Raw genomic sequence first — 23,969 nt, forward strand, 5'->3', positions numbered from 1 at the left:
TGTTCTCGTAAATCAGCTCAACGCTATTTCGAACTTTATCCCAATTGAAGGCAACCAAACCATAAAACTATTAGATTATTGTTCGACAGATTAGGCGAATCAGGGTCATTTCATCCCAAAAACAGGAATGCTGGAAGACCGAGAGTAATTGACGGATATGGAGGATGAAATTGTTGCGCGTGTTGAAGAAGATCCAATAATACGGACAGAAAATCTGTATTCGTATCGTTTTACTCCAGTACAGAATCTTTTACCACAGGATTTTCCAGCAAGGCTCCGATTTAGTCAGTTTATGATAGGGCGGCATTTAGACGATCCAATGTTTTATAATAAAATTTCATTTACGTATCTAAATTTTTTGGGAGAAGATTTACCAACTCTTTTAGAAGACATACTTCTAAATTTGAGACGTAACTCTTGGTGCATGCATGATGGTGCACCACCACATTATAGCCTAGAAGTTAGAAATTATCTAGATGAAATTTATCCTCAAAGGTGGATTTGTAGAGGTAGTGTATACCCATGGCCAGCACATAGCCCCGAACTAAATCCCCTAGACTTTCACTTGTGGGGCTACTTAAAGTCACTTGTTTATAAAAAAAAATTAAATAACCATCAAGAGTTATGGCAAAATATTGTAGAGGGAGTTAACATAATAATTAGCGCCCAAAGAAACTCATTATTTAAAATAAGACAAAACTTACACAAAAGATTTCGATTATGCAGTTTATCTAATGGTGAACATTTTGAACACTTATTGTAATTGTTTTTCGTTTCGTTTTGAATAATTCACTTTGTCAATTGTTTTATATTCACTTCATTGTTTAATTTAATTTAATTTCTGATTTTTTTAAAATTTGTTACTGTCTAAAAGGTTTCATAAAAATTATTGTTTCAATCATATGCATTTTGTTTGCAAAATACTACTACTACTAATGCATTTAATATTCACTGGTTTTTAAGACCTTTTGAATAATGTTTGAATTTACATAAGTTTTTGTAAAATTTTTTCATTTTATGCACGTTTCTAACAACTACGTTTATTTCGAGAACGGTGTACTTTTTTGTGTAGAATTGAATATTATTTAATGTTTTTTTTTTTCTAGAATGTTTATACAAGGCGGACAAAAAAAATATGGCCACATTAATAAACCAATATAGTAGGTGGCGCCACCTAGTGTCAATGGTAAAACTAATATAATTTTCATATTAAACATACTAAATAATAGCAAGATACCAAATTTCACTTGAATCGGTTGAATAGTTTTCAATATATCCCTAAAAATAATATAAAAAAATATTAATGAATCACCATGTTGAAGGAAAACTAGCAACATTTTGCCTAAGCAATTTGAGCTCAAACGCTTTATTTTGATGTCAGCTATCACCCATTAGCTAATGTTTAATTAATTATGGGACACCCTGTATAGGAATCTTAAGATTTCAGCGTGCCAATGACAACCGTCATTCCCGTATCATTAGAAGGTAAAAAACTATCTAGCTAGTAACCATTAACAGCAATAAATAAATATCTCTGACATAAAAGGAGTCTTTCAGCTAGAAGCCAAAAAATAAAAAACAAGCTTCCATCACCTAATCCTTCTGTATGTAACTCCTCAGATCCTGTCGCTGAATGGGCAAGAAGTAACAATGAAAAGACTTCACTAATTTGATTAATACTACTTAGCTAATGTGTTTATGCCGAATTGTAATGACCCAAACAATAAAATAATAAAACACTGAATCTAAGAAAAGCTACAAACTTATTTTTTATAACTGATTACTCTAGAAAATATTATTAAGACGGAATTGCTCATTTTACTTGTAGAATTTTTTAGTTAATTTTTATTTCATCGATTCCAGTTTTATCAAATATTACTCTGAAATACTTATACACCTTTTTATTTCTTGGTTATTAAAAGATCAAACTTGTTTTCTATAAAAAGATTCGCAATACAAATGGGAAATAGTTGACTGGTGTGATGCTTCATTTCCAAAAACAGAAACCATTTCAGCGAGGCATTGCTGTTGGGATAATCTTCTCCGAAAATTGTAAAAAATTATTGCCCGAAAATGTTCTCGGTTAAGATCCATTTTTCGACCGACTTGGTAATTTCAAAAATTCAGTGTATCTACACAACTTGTATCTCAATGAAACTCTCGGTATATGTCAACAAAAGATTGAGGTTACGTTTGTGTTGGAAAGTTTTATTGGTGGCGCCCCCTAAGCAGCTATATGCAAAACTAAAAAGACAAACTTCGTTGTATTATGTATATTTTACTCACAAGCGTCTTAATAACGCGTAAGATTGATACAGGCTCGTGCAAAAATATATAGGCATACCTAGCGATAGTTATTGGATTAAAAAAAAAATAAAAAAACTCTCCTCAATGGAGAATCGAACTCCAGTCATTCGCGTAAAAAGTAAAAAAGTAAATAGACGTGAAGATAACCACGGTTTTAGTGACGTCAATCCAAAGTATATACATAACTGTTTGTAGGTGGAAATAAAAATTGTGGTTTTTACTATTTTTCTTACAATTTCATTATATTTTATCACCTTTTAAACCTTCCTTGGACTGTCCAAAGATTTCAAAATCAAAATTAGTCTAATCGATCCAGTCTGTCTCTGGATGTTATAAAACAGTTATAAAAAAATGAAGTTATTTACAGCAATTTTGTTTATTGCAATGCTGCTACACGCGTCTCGACCACGCTAAATATTATTTCCAGTCCCTTCAAAAACATACTAGCATACCGAGCAATAAGAAGTATTCACTTCAAATAGCATATTTGTTAACTAGATTAAAAATGTAAAACAAAAATTTCAAATTGCAGAAACTCACGATTTCAAAAAACAAAAATTGGTTAGACAAATGGATCCAGTAATCTGAGTCATATTTTCAACCACACACATACACAACATACAAAATAAAAGCTTAATGCCGAAAAAGAACTTAAAAATAAACAAAATTGGGTTATTTCAAATGACAAAAGGCTGTCAAATGTGTGCTTTTGTTTAAATCCAGGCATCATAGACGTGAGCCTACTTTTAGGAATAACTGATTCATACATAAATAAAGTTTTCTGGTTATTAACAGACAAACCTAGGATTGAAAAAGAAAAAAGTATGCATATCATAGTGTTCAAGATTTAAACAAACTAAAAAGTACGTTTTAACAAAAAATGCTGAAATAGATAGATAACATTCACATAATAAAATTAAAAATAAAAATTTATTTCTTACTTTACAGTATTCATAGCTTGATTTACTAGAGTATTTTGGCCCAATTTTGCTATCCTTGAAAACATATTTCCTTTTTCACCCAAATCACAAACTTCTATAGTTCCTTTTTCTGTTAAGGTGTACAATATATGCCGACTCTCATCTATTGAAATCTGACAAATTCCATCTTCTTCACTAAGGGCAGCATTTAAAAATGAAGGAACTAGAAAAGATAGGGTACTTGTAGACAGGTTTACCTTTTTACATCTTTGCCCAAACCAACCACTTTCAGCCTAAAAAAATTTTACATATTACAGATAACAGATTTAAATATTACAAAGATACTAGCAACAATTTTTTCCTTCGTCCAAACTTTGAATATTATGTTCTTTTTAATCTTAAATTAACTTAAAATGAAGTATAAGGTTATTAATTGAGATTTGATTGATTTATTGCGTAACCTTTTTCTCAACAAAAATAAATGATAAATTTGAGAACGTTTCCAGAAGATTCGATGAAACGTCTCAAATTATTAAAGAAGCAGCTAGACAAAATGACGAGAAATTCGAAAATGTTGCTAGAAGATTCGACGAGAGTTCTCAAATAATTAAAGAAGTATGTAATCAAAACAATGAGAAATTTTAAGAAGTCTCAAGAACATTCGATAAAGTAGAAGAGAAAATCAAACGGTTAGAGAGCATGATAACCAATACAAAAGTGCTACCACCAGTTAATACAGTAGCCTTAGATCCGGTAGTGAAAGAAGAATCACCTAGAGACGAAACGACACATTATATGCGATTCACATTGCAACCATTTGATGGAAAGTCTTCTTGGTCCATATACCTTAGACAATTTGAAGCTATTGCGACAGCCAATCATTGGACAGAACAAGAAAAGGCTGTTTCCTTGACTGCTGCTTTACGAGGTGATGCTGCAGATATCCTAAGATCGATTCCTAAGGGCCAAGAAAAATATTACCACACCTTGTTCACTCGACTAGACAAAAGTTACGGAGATGCCCATCTACAACAAGTCTACAAGGCGCAACAGAATTCAACGAGCAAGTGAAAATTTGCAAGAGTTTGAAGCAGATGTTGCTCGTATAGTGCGGTTGGCTTATCCGGAGGTACCAGACAACATTTTGGAAGAAATTGCTGTAGATACCTTTGTCAATGGGTTAAAAGAAAGTGAATTACAGAAAGCTTTACGATTAGCAAGACCGAAAGTTCTAGATGAAGCGCGCGCTATTGCCGTGGAACATGAAACAGCTAGTTAAACTTCACGGAGCCATCGAGTAAGAACTATTGAAGAAGGCAACGAACCAAACGATGAACGTCTGGAAGAAATGGTACGAAAAGTAGTTCGTAACACAATGCCGAAGAGACGCGAGCCCAGATGTTGGAATTGAGGTGACGTAGGTAACATTCGCCGTAATTGCCAGAAAATGATACAACAGTCGGAAAACTAGAACGTGTCGACACCAAGGGGCAACTGCCGACCTCGAAAAACACAGCCCCCATAGTAACTGTGAACATTACGTCCTCAGGTGGAATTCATAGCTTGTACATCGGGGTCGTATCAATAATAAATGTAGATCGTTTTTGGTAAATGCAACTGCAGACAGGTGCAACGAGAAGTATTGCACGGCCAGAAGTAGTACGAGGCCATCTTAAATTATCGCCTGCAACAGTAAAGCTTAGAACAGCAACTGGTGAGATAATTAATACATATGGCGACCCTAATATGTCAGTATCCATTGGCCAGACCACAGTGAAACATAGAGTATTAATTGCAGATATTTCCGACGAGTTCATCTTGAGGATGAATTTACTAAGGAAAGTTGGGGCTGTATTGAATGTCAAAGATGTAGTTCTCGAGATCAGTGGTGAAGAGTTGCCGTTTCATGAAGACAAAGAAGATGTTACCAGCTTAATAACTACTTGTGACGTAACAATACCCGGTAATAGTGAGAAACTTTTGATGACTAGACCTGATGGTTACTACCGAGAGGGTCGAAGTCGGGGTTTAAGGATGGTCGAAGATGTGAATAATGCCGAGTTCCTAACGGCAAAAGCTTTGGTGAGAATTCGAGATGTCGTTCCTGTAAGAGTTATGAATTTAAAGGGAACTGCTATTAAGTTAAGTAAAAGAACTTTGATCGGACAGTGTGTTCCCGTGGCTTCGATTTGTTCCATGGATACTAATGAGAAACCGTCGAAATCTAAGTATCCAAAGGAGCTTGTTGAGACGATGATTAAAACGTGCCAAGATCTTGATGATGAACGAACTAAAAAAGTGAAGTCTATGCTGATAGAATTTCAAGATGTTTTTGCCATCGATAAGAAGGATAATGGCAAAACAAGCATAGTAAAGCCTAAAATTAATACCGGAGACGCTCAGCCAATCAGACAAAAACCTAGACGACTTCCATTTGCGAAAAGAGATGAAGGCGAAGACATCATCAAAGATATGAACAAACAAGGGGTAATTGAACCATCAAACAGTCCATGGACATCACCAGTAGTGCTAGTAAAGAAGAAAGATGGTTCAACACGTTTTTGTATTGACTACCGACAGCTCAATGCGGTAACTAAAAAAGATAGTTATCCTTTGCCCAGAATAGACGATACTTTGGATACACTTTCTGGTTCTCGTTGGTTCTCCACACTCGATCTGAAAAGTGGATATTGGCAAGTAGACATGGAGCCAGCTGATCGTGAAAAAACCGCATTCTCGATAAGATCAGGGCTTTGGCAGTTCACAGTAATGCCCTTTGGTTTATGTAATACCCCGGCCACATTTGAAAGATTAATGGAGGCAGTTTTAAGAGGTCTAACATGGAAAACATGCCTGGTTTATTTGGATGATGTAATTGTGGTTGGAAGATCCTTCGATAAACATGCCAATACTCTGACAGAAGTCTTTCAACGATTGCGGGCAGCGAATTTGAAGTTAAGTCCAAAGAAATGTCACTTGTTTCGACGAGAAGTGAAGTACTTGGGACATATTGTAGCAAGTAATGGTGTAACAGCTGATCCTGAAAAACGTGCAGCAATTAAGGATTGGCCAGTACCAAGAGATAAACACGAAATTAGAAGTTTTCTTGGCCTATGTACATATTACCGACGTTTTGTCAAAGGATTTGCCAACATCTCCAAGCCATTAACAAAGTTGACAGAAGAAGGCAAAGAATATACATGGAGCGAAGAGTGTGAAAGAGCTTTCGAACACTTACAAATGGCTCTGACCACTGCACCGATTTTAAGCTACCCTAGACAGGCAGGAAAATTTGTGTTGGACACCGATGCAAGCAATAGTGCAATAGGAGCTGTTCTCTCCCAAATCCAAGATGGGCAGGAGAAAGTCATCGGTTACTTTAGCAAAGTCTTGTCGAAACCAGAAAGAAACTATTGCGTTACCAGGAGAGAATTGCTAGGCGTAGTAAAGGCTTGCGAGCATTTCCATAAATACGTGTATGGCAGAAAGTTTCTTCTTCGCACGGATCACGCTGCTCTAAAATGGCTCCTACAATTCCGTAATCCAGAGGGCCAGATGGCAAGATGGTTAGAACGATTACAAGAATATGATTACGAGATCGAACACAGAAAAACGACTTTGCCCCATGAGACGAACCACCGTCATTAATGATCGACGGCAGCCTCAACAGCTACAAGACGCTCAAGCAGATGATCCATGTATAAAAAGAGTATTGGATTGGATGCGTCGAAGTGAAAGACCTTCTTGGCAAGACATTAGTGCATGTAGTCCAGAAGTCAAGTGTTACTGGAGCCAATGGAATTGCCTAGTGCTGAAAGATGATCTTCTGTATAGAACCTTTGAGAACGATGATGGTACAGAAACTAAGCTTCAGTTGATTGTACCTAAAAGTAAAGTGTCAGAAGTATTGCGTCAGTTGCATGACGGTGCATCAGGTGGACACTTTGGTATTACGAAGACTTTGGAAAAGGTTCGAGAACGGTTCTATTGGGTGAACTGTAAAGATGATGTAAGAAGATGGTGCCGGAAATGTGAACTGTGTGCAACCAGTAATGGTCCAGTTGGTAAAAAGAGGGCACCCCTAAAACAGTACAATGTTGGTAGTCCCATGAAAAGAGTAGCAATCGACATTGCCGGTCCACTTCCAGAGACGAATGATGGAAATAAATATATCCTGGTAGCTATGGAGACTCCAACCTGCCTGATGTTAGGTCGTGAAGTTCGTTTGCCCTGCGACCTAGAGTTTGGCTGCAGACCTTCCGAAGAACATGTTGCAAGCGAAGAGTATGTCGACCGCCTGAAGTTAAGAATGAACAACATTCATGAACTTGCCCGACAACACATCCAGTTAGCCAGTGACAGAATGAAAGATCAATACGATTCTCGATGCAAGAATGAAAGCTATGAAGTAGGTGATCTTGTTTGGTTTGGATAATCCACAACGTCGTCGTGTTTCCTAAACTGCAAAGACAATGGGAGGGCGGTATGAAATTAAAAAGAGAATAAATGACGTAATATACCGAATTAAGAAGTTGCCGAAAGGTAAACCAAAAGTAGTTCACATAAATCGTCTTGCACCATATACTGGCTCAAATGAAACAGAAGAAGCACGAACCCTTCAACGTGAGATCAAAGATGACCGGCGACCAAGCTTTAATGAATTTATGTCAAATTACGCAGACAGAAAGAGTGCTAGATTCGGCGTGACGACAGAAGTTCAGAAGGATCTTTTTAGTGTTCCGCATAACGTCTCTCTAACCCACTGTGTAGCCCAAGATCATGAGGTGACTAAAGGAATCTCATCTGTATTCTATAGGAAGTTCGGTCGTTTGGACGAGTTAAAAAACCAGCAGCCCAAAGTTGGAAGGGTACTGAGATTAGAAGATGGTCCTCGATCTGTGCTGTATATGGTGACCAGGAGGTCGTATACAGACAGGGCAAGCTACGAGGATATATGGCGTGCTCTAACTAATTTGAAGAAAATCGTGTGCAATTATGACATCAAGAATTTGGCCTTACCCAAGATAGGCTATGCAATAGAAAATCTGGACTGGAAGATTGTTAGAAGCATGCTTGAACTGATCTTCCGAGAAAACCGGCGTACAAATTAGTGTGTTACCGTTATTTCTTCTTGAAGGGTTCATGCAGAGTTGGAGAGCTCCGTAGATTCCGCCATCCTAGGCCTACATCTGGAGTTGCTGATCGGGACGCTCAGATCTAAGAGGGGAGCAGTGTAACGAAATAGCCCATCTCCGATACGTCATAATTCTTAGGAGGATAAATCTAGAAAACGTAAGAATTGACATTTCAATAGCGCCCGTCTTTCGATGCGGTTTCGATGAGACGAATTAGAGGTGGGACTACCCCAGAATATTCTCGAACATAATACTTTTGTTATATATATATATATATATATATATATATATATATATATATATATATATATATATATATATATATATATATATATATATATATATATATGTAACGATGTTAGGAGTAGGTTTTAGTTGATAAGAGAGTACCGAACTGTAAACTTATAAATAAATATATTTATATAAATGCGAACCGCTCGTTTTATTTAATCTCGCTACAATATAGTACCAATAGAGTACCACAAGGAAGTGTGATTGGTCCTACTGTTTGTGATCTATATCAATGATCTTCATGGTCTAGTGGCTAATACTACTTCCAGCATAACAAATTATGCAGATGATACAAACATTTTAGTCAGTGGTAAAGACATGTCTGTTCTAAGCGTTAATGCTAGTTTAGAGTTCCAGAAAGCTAAAGACTGGTTTTTGTATGAATAGGTTGGATTTAAATCAAAATAAAACAGATCTTCTTTTGTTTAAGACAAATTATGCACATTCAGATATGCCAAACAGTATTATTGTAAATAATGACACTTTAAATATTAGCAGCAGTACCAAATTTTTAGGATTATATATTGACAGTTTTTTATGTTGGGATAAACATGTTGACCAGTTATGTATGTCTTTGAGTAAAGTGATTTACAGCTTTAGAGTTCTAAAAAAATACATGAATAGTAACTCATTAAAAAACAGTGTATCATGCTAATTTTGAAGCAAAATTTAGATATGGTCTAATAAATTTTGGCCACAGTAGGGACATAAATAATGTATTTCTGGTTCAGAAAAAAATAATCAGAGTTATGTTTGACTTAAAAAGTAGGGAATCATGTAGAGGGCATTTTAGGAGTAATAATATTTTAACAGTTTACTCTGTATTTATTCAAGAATGCTTACTGTTTCTATATAAGAATAAAATACTCTTTAGGAACTTTGAGCCCAATAGTATAGTAACTACCAGGTTATATAATTATAAAATTCCAATACACAGGTTAAGTATAACAGAAAAAAACGCTCTTTATTGCTGCATCAAATTGTTTAATAAACTGCCTGAACCTATTAAAAGGGAGGAAAGAGTAAGTTTGTATAAACATCAAATATTTAAATTACTGGTAGCTCTTGAGCCATATTCTGTGGAGGACTATTTGTATATGTAACGGTTAGGAATAAGTAAGTAATATTTTCGTTTGTGACACTGTTTTTTTTAAATAATTTTATGTTCACGGAATGTATATTATTTTCTAAAAATAAAGATGATATTGTTATTATTATTATTATATATATATATATATATATATATATATATATATATATATATATATATATATATATATATATATATATATATATATATATGTATATAACTTTCTAAATTATTATTAACATTGGGTCCAACAATACATTATATTCTATTTTAGTGTAAATATTAATGTAAAAATATATCAAAATGCTTTTACTATAAATGTTATATAACAAACTAACCTGATAGTATATTTCAAATAGCTTTCCCTCTTTTGTGCCATAAAAAATTCTTCCATCATTAGTACTACTGATGATAGTAACAGTAGCACCATCAGTTGGTAAACTAAAAACTGGGTCTGGTATCAACTGAATTTCCTCTGTGGTATCACCTGGTTTCTCAGTAAAAGTTACACCTAAAATATTAAAACGATAGTTAATATATGAATAAAATTGTCTGGGGTCGTATTTTCGAATTCATTCAAGCATATTTCGCATACGAAATTAGAAGAAATTCGCTCGAAATCCAATTTTGTGTATTTTCAAACACTGCGTGTACGAATTTTTTCGTATACGGCGACTCGAATGGGTCTGAACCATTCGAATATCGATGCTCGTATACGATTAAAGTAATTGTTATTTCAGTTGTCATTGGGTCCGTGAAAGTCAGATAAGATTTGTGCTGATCGTTTTTAATCGTTGTTGCATACAATATTTTTACATTGAACTTTGTTTTCAATAGCTGGTTTAAATAATTTTTCAAAGAAAGAGATATAGTTAATGCCCTTGTATTAACGAATATTATAAAACGAATTGTTTTAGATGACAAAACCGTAAAATATGTTAAGTAAAACTGCCAATTATTCTTCTTTTTTTTTTATTTGAGTTTTACTTGTTCGAATGTGCAGTGTTGCCGGTGCAAATTCTTCTCGTATACGTATAACATTTCAAAGGACGTTCAAAAATACACATTCAGATTCGTACACGAAATTTTTCAGTCGAGTTTACCCGTATACGAAAAAATTCGATTGAATTCGAAAATACGACCCCTGATCTATCAACCTAAGAACAACCTTATAAGCAAAACTAATACAAATGCCACTGCAGTTTTTTTGTTCTAAAAAAAATAAATGTTAACATTAGCAAGAATGTGATCCACACTAAATTACGATTATGGTAATGATTTCTGTCTCACATCAAACATAAACAATTGTACACTTGTTAAAATACTTCACATGAACAAAATGTTCTGATACCAAAAAAGGGTTTTAAACCTTAAAAATATATTTTTTTGGAAATCATGAAAACAATTTTGCAGTTTAACATATTCTACAACTTTTCTGTTTATATTCATAATTTTGGCTTATACTTATACTTGTATTGTAGTTGAAGATAGATAAAGGGAAAAATAAATGGAATAATCTAAGTGAAGCACACACCATTAGACATTATCAGAACCACTTAGGGAACATCCATAAACTATGTCATACAGAAGAGGGAGGATGGGACTTTGCTTATTATGATGGTATATGTCACGAGTGAGGGGGACATGAGTGCATATCTGACATCGTTTGGCATATTTTAATTTGTCATTATTATCTCTATAAATATAATTTTTACTAGCTTCTACCATAGGGCACCATTATTCAAAGTATCAGATAATCATACATAAATGTAAAGTTTCAATACTATATCATATAAATTATATAATATGCTAATATAAATAAAATTGACAATAAGTGAAAACAAAACAACAATCTGAATATTTAGAATGGATCGACATAGAAAATATAGTTCCTAAAGTAATTTTCCTCATAAAAAATAGAGAACAGCAAAATAATATTATTAATGACCTTGGGAAAAGAAAATGACTTAAAATTATTAATTTATATGAATGAGAACATATTAAGTATAATATGTTCTTAACTAATTACTAATGTTTATATTTTTTTATTACATTAAATTATTAATAATTATTTTTGTTGTGATACATTCTAAACAAAAGTTTTATAGTTGATTTTAAAAAATCCAGAAATAACATAAAATTTTTTAAAAAATCACTGAAAATGGGGGGGGGGGTGTCATGAGTTGCAATTGTGACATCAACATGGGGAAGGACCAAGACTGTAAATGATGCTTAACATGTTTAAACACCACAATGCATAGTAAAAAAAAAGTTAAGTGGGCCAAAATATTAAACACATTTACAATATTAGTTTATGCATTTTAAATGGTTATCCTTCAGTTTCAATACAAAATTTTACATTTTTATTGTTTTTCAGAATTATTTTAATAGAGAAGTATGTGAGCATCTAGTAGCCATAAATAACTATTGGATTCATGGAGCCATGTGATGAAAACTTGCCACTAACAGTAATGAACCTATCATAACTTGTTTATTCTATATGTTACATTTGTTAGATCAACGCACTTGTTACTTATTAGTTGTTGGTGTGCGATGTAGTACAGTGTGTCTTATCAGTTTTTAATAAGTAATATGCAAACAAGCAGAAGCATTTGTAAAAGCTGGTGGAAGAGTTTTTTCAGACAAAGATGATGATATCAGTGTTCTGTTCAGGATAACAGTTTTGAATTAGGTAGTGATGAACACCAAAAATGCAAAGTAATTTACAAAATTTACCTTCAACATCACAAATCATGACAAAGAACTTCGACTGTATAAACTATTACCCCTATTGGAGAAGGGGTATCAAATTTTCAAGTATTGGTAGTGCTGAGGGAAGAACTCTGCATTGATAAAACTATATGTAGTTCTGTTTTGGGACCAACTGTCATTTAGGCAGTATATCAAAAACAAGAGACTAAGCTCAGGGTGAAGAATATACTTATGATCTACAAATTTATTATGGTAATCATAAAACTCAAAATATGTTCCAGATAATGTTGTCTTTCGTTTAGGTAATATCTTATCAGATGTTGGACATACCATATACACAGATAATTTTTATACTAGCTTTACAGTAGCACTTGGGTTGCTAAACAAAAATACAAATTTGGTGGGAACTTTGAGGCAAAACAGAAACATAATCCAAAAGAAGTGACAGGTGCAAAATTAAAGAAAGAGGAGATTATCCTCTACAATAAGAGCAAAGGATTTATAGATATATCTGACTAGATAAAGTCTTACTATGCAGCATTATGAAAATCAGTGAAATGGTGTTGTAAAATAGCAATTCAGGTCTTTCTAGTCAACGATTGCCACCACCTATATAATTGACCAAAAGGTAACCAACAGTAACATGTACATCTTTCAAAAAAACTACTAGTTTTTGTTTGTCAACTAGTAGATTTCTCTAGACTAACTAATTCAGAGCAACAGATGCCACATACCTGTGAATGTCACCATATAGAGGAAATGCAAAGTTAGGCCAGAAGATGTGTCACATTTACGCAAAAAATTCAGCAGATAATGATAGAAAATTTGCACAGACTAAAAATCTCTATTTTTGTTTAAGATACATTTGGTACAATATATTCTATTATATCACATGCTTTTGTGAGGTTCATTAATGTATTCTGACATTCATGACATTTATACACAAATATTATATTTTTTTATTTATTTCTTACCTAGACACATGTATTGCTAATTTTAATGGACATTTACTGATCTTATGCATTAAAAAGACAGTTGTTTATGTTATATATAAATAAAACTTAGGTTCAAGCTACATAATATATTGATTAAATTGCTAGACACTAGTATCATAAAAATGTAGGCTAAATATATTAAAGAGTTCATCAGGCTACTGAGAAAATGTATTCTATATAAATGAATGGATAGTGATGCAAGGTTGTACCACGCAGACTGAAATTCACTAGGGGTATCAGATGCAACAGTTCTTCTCGTGGCGTCAGTCAGTTCAGTGTATGAGTAACACACTTGCTTTTTGTAGTGTTTAATGTGTTAATGACAAAGGGGTGGGAGAGTATTGTAAAGTCCAAAATATATGACATAGTACATAGATGTTCCCTTATCTAGCATAGTAGATAACAGGCTATAAAAAGTATAAAACAGAAACTAGTATCAAACCAGATAAGATGAAAACGTGATGAGACGTGAAGCATATATAAGAAATTAAAGCTATATTTCATAGAAAGAAGTTAGGGACAGATAACAACATAATTAATAATGAGAATAGATTATAGAATGTTAGATACACATCCCATATAACACAACTAGAGAAGATAAGAATTAATAGCTATTGTTTAAAAAAAATAGTTTAGTGGTACTTAAATTATTCCATGGTGTGACAACCCTTGGTGGTTTTAGCTGAGTTGACAACCTGCCTCCACTACTCTCTGTCTTAAGCAATCTCCATTCAATTTTTCATGCCCATAGCTTTAAGGTCTCCTGCTATAGTCCCTCACCACTGGAGTCGAGGTCATGTATGTGGTCTTCCAGTTAGGACTTCTTCCCATACCAACCTTACTATTCTTTCGTCAGAAAGTCTTCTAAGGTATCCTGCCTACTGGAGTCTTCTGGATTTTATTTCTGTTATTATGTTGGTGTTGGGATATAGTTCTTCAAGCTTTTTGTTAGTTCTTATCCTATATTGTCCTGTTGCTCCATCAAGCACAGGTCCAAAGATCTTCATTAGGATTTTTCTTTACCAAACACATAGTCGTTTTGCATTTACCTTTGTTATTATTCATGTTTCGCTACCATACCTCATTATGCATCATATTACAGTTTTATATAGTTGTATCTTTGTATGTTTTGTTAGTTGTTTCAATTATGTAATGTTTTGAAGGGGATAATGACATCTGTTACCAGCTTGTATCCTATTATTTATTTCTTGTGATCTATTATTGTCTTCAGTTATTGTTGTTCCATGTTCCAAGATACTTAAATTTGAGTGTGTCAAAGCATCAATGGTGATGTTCTGTCCGATTCTATCTCTGCTTTGGGTATAGCGGCTCATATACATCTATTTAGTTTTGGTACTTAAATTTAAGACTCTGGTGTAAAAATCCCTACATGAAGCCATCCATATGACATAGGATCGCAGCCAATGGAGACAGCAAGCTACTAATACTTAGAGTGTCACCACGCCCTGACAAGGGCTCAAGGAATTAGGAGGAGGACTTAAATGTAACGATTAAATGAGAAAAACAAAATTAAGCTTACCCAAAACTACGATATCAACTGAAGTTGCCAGGATAAGAAGATACTTTATAAAAGCATGGAAGACTCCCACTTTTGGCTTTACCAGACCAACACAAACAATGGTCTCACTTATTCCATCAAAGTATGCTAAATCAGTATTTTGTTCGTAAGTCCATACATAAATATCACTATCCACAGTAAGCCAAGCTCTACTGATTTCACAAAAGAGGCCCATCATGCAATGGCATTGGACCCGTGAAAAATGGTCAACAATTTCCGTTGGTAAAGGAATGCTATTAACACATTTAACTTGTGTCATATTGTTGATAACTTGTGAAACTCCACTGATAGTTGGATAGTCATGATCTGCAAAACCACTAGCTGTAGATCCACTTTGGGAATTTATATTCATAAAATCTAACAGTCTTGGCGAATTATTATCCAATATTAGAGCATTTTCAATACTTCTAGATGTTAATTCAATTTTTTGTACTGGATTTTGTGTATTATCAACTCTCGTTGTATTCATTTTAGGAGTGCGGTTTAACCTATCTTTCAATCTTCTATTACCAGTAGTAAACAAAAATATTTTGCCTTAAATTATAATATAGTTTCAATTTGATAAAATTATGCACTACATAACCAATTCTGAATTTATACTATTACAGAAGTTAAAAAATAACTAAATTAATTTTGAACTTCCAAGCCGACTCAACTGATCAAGTAAATATGACAGATTCAAATTTTTGACAAAAAATGATTAGGTTAGAATTCTTCTCAATCGGGTGTCGGGTGGCAATTTAGCCTTCAACATAAGTGGTAAATTTGTTAAAAACTGAAAAACAAAACATGAAAAGTTTTAATAATTCCAGAATTCATAGTAAAAATTAAAAAATAATTTAAAATTAAAAATATTTCACCAAAATTTAGTATAACCAAAGAAGATAGACGCTTATAGAAGACCAGTTCAAATGGGCGATTTGGTTACGGTTTAAGAGGGTGGCTGCATAAACTCACAGCGTGGTGCCGTGGCCGTCGGCTTAAAACTATCTTGAAAATTTCATAATGAAATATGTAGTTAGGGGGAAGTGAGAAAGGAGTACGAACGGGTAACTTTGCATCTACACCTAAACAAATTTCGATGCCATTGATTTGCAAACTGTCTTTTTTTTTGTTTTTTCACAATAAAATCTTTATTTTCAATATATTAAATTGTTAAATTTTTAATTTTAAAACTTAAAAATGTATGATATTTACAATATTCAAAGTATTTATTTTTTTAATTGTATAACTTTGAATTAAAAATTGGTTTGTTCCAACACAACGAAAAACCGTCACATAACTTTTTATTATACTGTTTTTCTGCCCAGAAATTAACGAAACAATTTTAAAAAATTTCAATTTAAAAAAAAAGTATTCAATGAAACTTTTTACTAAATTATGAAATTTTCCATTTCGCCAAAACTTCCATTTCATCCATAATTTTTCAATAACAACAAAAAGCATTCCTGATTTATTTTTGAAATAACAAAATAAACTTTAACAGTACATTTTAATGAATAGTACCTATATGTGAAAGTTTTTACGCTGTATGGGTACTATTTAATCTTGTTTTAAAATAACAACTAATAGTATCTAAAACATAATTTTCACAATGAATGAATATTGGTGAAATTATTACAATATAGTCTTAAACTGATTTATACTTAAGATTTGTACATATTTCAATTAAAAATTTGAATTATAATAATTTTTCTAAAAAGATTAATTTATTAAAAGTTAAAATAATATTATTTTCTTTAAACAATTTTATAAAACGCAAAAATTTAATCCTATTCTACGACCACGCGGCATCTACATATAAAAATATCTAAAGTTGCATTTATTGCCCCACTCTTTCATATTTTAGAAGCAAACCGCTCCTTAGTGGTACCACGTGCAACACGTGCGTTCCACTCGTCCCACTTTTCTTTATCTATGTCACATCTTTTGCTATGCTCAAAAATAACAGTGAAAAATTCTTCTATAAGCGTCTATATTCTTTGGTATAACTATAACTTTATTTCCTTATAAATAAACTTAACTGGCATTCTACCTTCTACCTGATATTTGACAGTTTATAAAGAAATATGTCAAGATCGTGTTAGCGCGAATATAATAAATACTGTAGTAGAATAAACATTTTTGGTAATTCTTGATTCTTGTTATCTAGTATTTTCTGGCTGTGATGTAAGATGGATAAATCAAAATTAAACGAGGTGGTGAAGGCATTACAAGGTAAATAATAATTTAGACTTAATTGCCTTTTAAAAAGTGAATAAATATTTTAGATGCTCATATGTATGAAGATAACATGACTGAACAAGATATGCAAGAGATTTACAAAGTAATATCAGATTCAAAAGATACTGCAAAAGAAGAATCCCGAAAAAATAATGAAAGTGATGAAGATATGTTCGAAGAACCAACCATTCAAACTTTAACTAACGTCAAAAATGTGGATATAGAGATTACCCCTAACAATAAAGAGAGCAAAAGTGTATTTCAACCAAAAACTTGGACATTAGACAAAAAACCCTTGGGTAAAGTATACTTTGAATAAATATAATCGGCTTGTACATTCCTTAAAGTTAACCAATGTTTTAACATTGTTTTTGATTTATTATTGCCCCTAAATGCTTATACTGACTTTTTAGTGAATTGATTTATAAATGTTAGGGTTATTTTAATATAATATATTTAAATATATTTAATACTTTCTTTAGATGAATGTTTAGTTTCAATCTCCATTTGCTTTGGCTAAAATAGTGTTTGAGGAATCAGGATTCATGAATGGTATCAATTGAAATTGGACTGATAAATAACTGAAAATAAATATATAAGTTTAAAATAAAATAAGTGAACCTATCTTGTTAAAAATTAGTACATTTGGTTAACTGATCCCGGTCCCAACTGTCTAGTAAATTTAGTAAATAACTTTTTACTATGTTGTACAAATTTTGACTTGGAAGTTAAAGATAATTCATATTCATTATCATTTTTGGATCATTCTGAATAAAATGGTTAATTGTAATTTTTTAAAGTTGATCATTTTCAACTTATAGACAATTTAAAACTGAAAAAAAAAAACGAAAAAATGATGATGGAAGGCTCAAAAACACACAATTATTTTTGAAATCACCAAACCTTGTTCTATCAGTTTCTGATACTTTAGTTTGGGCTTATTTACATTAAAAACACTGTTTTTAGTTGTTTGAGTCTCTTATCACAACCTAAAAATGGATTTATACAAAACTGTTTAATAAATTAGTACCACTTTTTGTATGAGCGGCCTCTTAAACATTATTCTGTGGTATTTTATGAAAGTGATTATGCAAAAAATATCATGGGAATATTTTTCCCAAGGAATACCAGGTTTTCGTTTTGTATAAACATATTTTGCTGAATTTAAAACCAAAATCATATTATTTTTCTATCATACATCAATTTGTTATTTGTTTATTTGTCCTCTAGATTTTTTTCAGTTCTTAAAAGGTTTATTTATAAGCCAAATTAGTGCAATGTAAATATTTTACATTTTTACACAGCAATTCTTATCGACAGTGAAGATGGGAAGTTGTAAATTTTTATTACATCTTTCAATGTGAGATAAAATAAAAATGCAATGACTAACTGGAATGTTTAAGATTAGAGAAACATAATATGTCATGTTTATTGGAAATACTCGACATCATAAGCACATGCAAATTCTACCCTATCGCCTAATTTCCTATGAAATTATAATGGTAAATGTTTTTAGTGTCCATTAATTTTTTCGGGCATGCATATTTACAAGGTCCACGAGGTTTTGAAACATCTTTACTATACAACCAAGCACTTGTGCTCAAAGCAAATATTAATTACCTTAAAGTAAACAATTATTCAAATGGAGTTTGTCAATTAAATAAAACTGCATCAATTAAAACCAAGGTTTTCATAATTTTACTATTCTTATTGTTAATTAACCACAATTTTAATTTAAAATATGTTTAATGAATAATAAATAAAATTACTAATCATAGTAAATTATATTAAGATCCCACAAGAAAATAGCTTCAGAACAAAGTTATGTTTATTTTTGACTTTTTGACTATTTTATTGACTAGGACTAGACTATTATTTACACATAGAAAGTTTTTAATAAAAATTAATGAACATACACTCCCAATATTTATAATTATTCTTATTTTTTAATGAAATAATTCTGCAACAGTAAGATTATTTCAGTTATTAATAAAGTGTTGTAGGAATTTTTGTGTTGTCTTTTTCTGATAATGTTTCTGTCAAAATAAGCCAAGCTGAACGAACCAACTATATCAAATAAAGGAACTTGCTGAGTACTCTGTGGTTTTTTTGATAAAATACTATGTATTAAAAAAGTGATATGTGAAATGTGAAAGCACATGCCATAGGATATGCCTAAATATAAAAACAATAGAAACATATATCTTTTTTAAAAATATAATAGTTAAAAATTATTGAAGACCAATATTTTATTAGACACAAGGTAGAGTTTCTAAGGAATATTATGATGTGAAAATCTGCACTTGGGGAAACATTTGGAGAAGAAAAAATTAATTGGCGAAAAGGAACCATTTCTTCTTACACAATCCTCTAAAAATAAAGTTTTGCTTGTTTTGACATTGACATAAGTAGTGAATAATTAGTGAAATAATTATGATCCTGAGAAGATCAAACCTGTTTGACCTTTGGATCCTTCAGTTAGTGGTGAGTAGTACAGTGTCACTGTCAATATCCACTTTAAGTTATGTCCTATGATATTTGTTTATAAAAGTATTGAGTTACCTGTCCTATCTTTATTTTGTTTATTATTTGGATTTGGACACAGTGTGAATATTGTTTTGTAGTTAACAAAATTTGAAGGAAAAATGGCACAACCCAAATCCCAATCTTTAGCTGCATTTTAATAAAATTAATAAAGTACAATATTGCTGCCAGTTTTGCTCAAAAATTTAAAAAACATCAGGAAATGCCTACAATTTGTATGCCCACTTAAAACAAAACATGCAGTAGCTTTTAATCAAGTAAGCAAAAGGAAGGTGTAGTGGCTGATGAAGATAAAACTGAGAATGTAGATGTATGTAATGCAAAAATACTGGATACTGCTTTTCAATAATGAAAAAGGCATGCTCATAGTTGTGAAGATATTAAGATTCATTTACCACAAGTGTGGCTTTTGCTCGTTATTCACTACCCATGTCAATGTGGCTTTAAAGTTTGTTATAAATTATATATAATTTCTGCCAAGCTTAAATATGTTCCTTTTCAGTGAAGAATTTATAATACTTATCTGTGCAGGTTCTTTGAAGACATGAGAAGTAAAAGTCAGTGGGATGTTAAACACTTTTTTAATTCGCAAAAGTAGACAAATAAATGATATTTGTGTCTATATACTGTAGATTACTAAATTACTAAAAAATGTAGATTTGTGTCGTGAACTGATGAGACCAAAATTCTGTTCTTAGAAAGAAAATGTATTTGAAATCATTCCGTCTTAAACACTCTTGGCCTTCACATAATTTTTGACTTAAATTCGTCTTAAAGATTATTGCAAACCCATTCTTTTTTGAATGCTGAGTTTTGACTGGCTATATCTGATCTTTATTACTTACTTAATTTCTTCTCCCTATTAGTACTTAAAAATTGGTTCTCATAGCTGTTATGTGGTAATTAAAATTCTTTCCATTTTGTCTTGAGCTACATCTGTTCATATTGGTATGCAGAGGTGCAACAGATAAATAAGTAAAAGAAACTAAAATAATAATATGTAATATTTGATGTCCTACATCTGTATTTATGTTCTATCATATCTTCTAAAATCATTTAACACGAACTAGATAAACTTCATAAAACTTGCACTAAATTTCCATAGCCATGTCTTAATGTTATGTTAAATTGTACTTTTTACTGCAGACATAGAAAATGTATCCACAGAAGAACATAAAGAAGAAAATCCCCCTGAGGATGCTACAAAAGCCAATATTAGGTTTGAAGATATGTTAAATCCCAGTGAACCAATGCTCAAAATAATTTATCATCCAAAGCAATTTACTAATATTCAAAACTGTCAGAAATTTTTAAAGGCAGATGTTCCTACAAAAGCAATGATGTTATATAGCTACCACACTAACATGGAAAGATTAAGATCCAAGTTAGCTAGGCAATCATTTTGTACAGTTGCTATGCCAAAACCTATTGTTTTGAAAGAACAAGTGATCCCCTCCCTTGAAAGGGATGATGACTTTGAGGATACTTATATTAGTAGGTATGTATTATTTTTGTTTATCGCAATAACTGGTAGAAGAACTTGTAATGGTAATCAACTGATATCAAAGAGTGTACTCACTGTACTTATATTAAAGTTTAACAATATATCTAAGAGAGTCATGAATGTTCAGCTTAGTGGGGTGCTATTGTTCCGAGATAAGAAATTCCAAAAACAAAGGATCTACTTGTTTTATGAAATGATCCCTTGTTTATTTAATTTTACACCTCTAATGCAACAGACAAGAGCAATTGTCAAACTCGAAGAACAGAAAATTCTATAATTTTCATTTTGTTACATTTTATAAAGTAGATTTTTTTATTTTGGTTTTTTAATTTTAATCAACCTATTCTGTCCGGGTGCGCTACTGGTAATGTCACTTTGACATAAAATGTGCGTTTAAACAAGGTAAAAATTAAAAAATCGGCTACTAGATATTTTTAAGGGTGTAAACTATTGAATGATTGCAGCTGTACAATAAAAAAATAAAATACAAATCCTGGTGAATGAATGAAAATTAAAAAAGGTACCGATGATATGTTGGTCAGTACCCAAATATCAAGGAGAAAGAATAATCACTACTTATTCTGTGTTAGAGGTGGCTGGATCGATCCGGATGAGGCATGGAAAATGACCAATCAGTACTAGGGCGTGGGACGGGTGGCCGAATCGATCAATGCTCGATCCGGTAAGGAACGGGAAGTGACGAATCAATATTTGGTCACCAGCGGGATGCTTTTTTCTTCGGCCAATACCCAAGGCGCCTGTAAAGTTCTTATGCGATGAATACTGTAATATTTTTATTAATTTAATTTATTGTCTTTATTTATTATCAAAGGTTCTACACTTATAACACTTACAAGTTTATTTAAAGTCTTTATTTGTACAATATAACTAATTTATTTCACACTAATAATTATATAATTTATTTACATTTATTACAATACGTGCGTTACATTTTAAAAACTCGACGCGATGTTCAAAACTAACTGTTCCTTAAATAAAAGGGTCCTCTATATTTATGCTAAACAACCGTTAGACTAGAATTCAGGCGATTCCCTTCGAAAAGACGAGAAGGTCACTCGGACTGGTTTTGTTCGACCTGCTTCTGGAAACTTCGAATCGTAGGAGACCGAATCGTCGGTTATTACCTGGGGTTTCTGCCGGCTGGTGTATGATCTAGAAAAGACTTGAATGAGAAAGGATGTTTACAGTTTTAATATTATGCGTCATTATTTATCGTAACAATACTCTGGTCGAACTTGGTAAAGTTCAGATTTTGATTCTGATTGTGTTGCTTTGTACCTATGGGTTGCGTGTCCTATCTCATCCTATCTTTTTGTATGTCTCATGTGCAAATCATGATTACAGTGGTGATCACTTTCATAGATTCATAGTAGAGTGTAGAAGTGGTTTTCCAAAATGATTTTAATTATGTTGTTTCGCTAATTATCTGTCATTGGTTTTTACATAATTTTACAATTCTCTTTCATTTCAGACATATTTATTTGCTTTTCTTTTAGATTGTTGCTTTGAAGGTTCTGCTCCATTTTTCTCTAATTTTCTTTCCTACATTTCTAGTGTGCTTTATTTCTTTCTTGTATGTAGCCGATATGTTTTTCGTAGTGCCTCATTCTCTGCCTTTTTTTCCTGCTTTAGTCTATGATTTTGTTTTTAATTGTTTCCAATTAACCTCCTAATCCTTTGAGAATTAGGTTGTTTTTGTTTTTGTTAAAAATTTTACTTTTCTTTTAGGAGAGTATTTATAAAATGTTGCACTCCCTCTGGCCATTTTGTTGTATATATCAAAATGTTTGACAAAACATTTTGTACTGCATCTAAAGTTGATTAAACATGGTAACTCAGTAAACCAAACAGTTAGCTATCATAATATTGTTCAATATTTTTATTTACCAACAGTGTATTTTAATTTGTATAGAAACCAAACTATTTCAATCTTTATTTCAATATATTGTTAATGTAGTTCCTTAATTACGTTTTGTAATAGACCTAATTGATACTGTCTTAGTTGTTTATTCTGAAATATCCTTGTTTGTTTATAGTTGAAGTTTTTTTTATTTAAAATTAGTAATGTCCTGTGAATTTATTTTAGATCTGGCCGCCAAACAAAACGAAAATGCTACTATACTGATGATGAAAATACCCTGGAAGAAAAACCTCTAACTTCATCTAACAAAAAACAAAAATCCAAGAATGAGGATGAACAGGAGTGGGTTTCAAAAACAAAATCAGCTAGCAAAACAGTTGCCAAGAAATTAGATTTAACACCAAAGTTAGATTCTCAGAAATTCATGGAAATTGAATCAATAGAAGGTACATACATAACTTGTAAATGTAATTTATTATTACAAAAATCTTTCAAAAAAGTAATTTTCTTTAGAGTATTACTGATTATTATGCTTCGGATGTTTATGCATTTGGATATTGATAAATTAATAAATGATTACTTTTATCAATATACTAGCCGACCCAACAGACATTGTCATAGCTGTTTATCTTAAATTAGAACTAGAATAAATAATAAAAAAATATTTCAAAAACATACTGTTTATGTGTATGCTTTTCAATATACACTATTTTTAGTTTCGAAGATTTGTGCTCCACGGAAACAGGCGACATATAAATGGCGATGTGAAAAAGATGGATTTTCAAGA

The 23,969-nt window shown here is 32.1% G+C and overlaps 2 protein-coding genes across 2 annotated transcripts in view; one reads left to right on the forward strand and one right to left on the reverse strand.

Moving 5' to 3' along the window:
• The window catches only part of Nup154 (nuclear pore complex protein Nup154), a 54,484-nt gene extending 38,444 nt beyond the window's left edge, over positions 1 to 16,040 (reverse strand). The window contains exons 1-3 of the mRNA XM_072547067.1: positions 14,991 to 16,040; positions 10,082 to 10,254; positions 3,249 to 3,520 (exon numbers count right to left, since the gene is read on the reverse strand). Of these exons, the coding sequence (XP_072403168.1) occupies positions 3,249 to 3,520; positions 10,082 to 10,254; positions 14,991 to 15,498 (953 nt within the window). The 5' untranslated portion in view covers positions 15,499 to 16,040. The remainder of the gene's footprint in view (positions 1 to 3,248; positions 3,521 to 10,081; positions 10,255 to 14,990) is intronic.
• Positions 16,041 to 16,130: 90 nt separating this feature from the next.
• Positions 16,131 to 23,969, forward strand: part of LOC140452743 (uncharacterized) — a 40,452-nt gene continuing 32,613 nt past the window's right edge. The window contains exons 1-4 of the mRNA XM_072547069.1: positions 16,131 to 17,246; positions 17,300 to 17,551; positions 20,943 to 21,294; positions 23,408 to 23,628. Of these exons, the coding sequence (XP_072403170.1) occupies positions 17,204 to 17,246; positions 17,300 to 17,551; positions 20,943 to 21,294; positions 23,408 to 23,628 (868 nt within the window). The 5' untranslated portion in view covers positions 16,131 to 17,203. The remainder of the gene's footprint in view (positions 17,247 to 17,299; positions 17,552 to 20,942; positions 21,295 to 23,407; positions 23,629 to 23,969) is intronic.

This window comes from Diabrotica undecimpunctata, chromosome 1, assembly GCF_040954645.1.
Source record: "Diabrotica undecimpunctata isolate CICGRU chromosome 1, icDiaUnde3, whole genome shotgun sequence".
Lineage (NCBI taxonomy): Eukaryota > Metazoa > Arthropoda > Insecta > Coleoptera > Chrysomelidae > Diabrotica > Diabrotica undecimpunctata.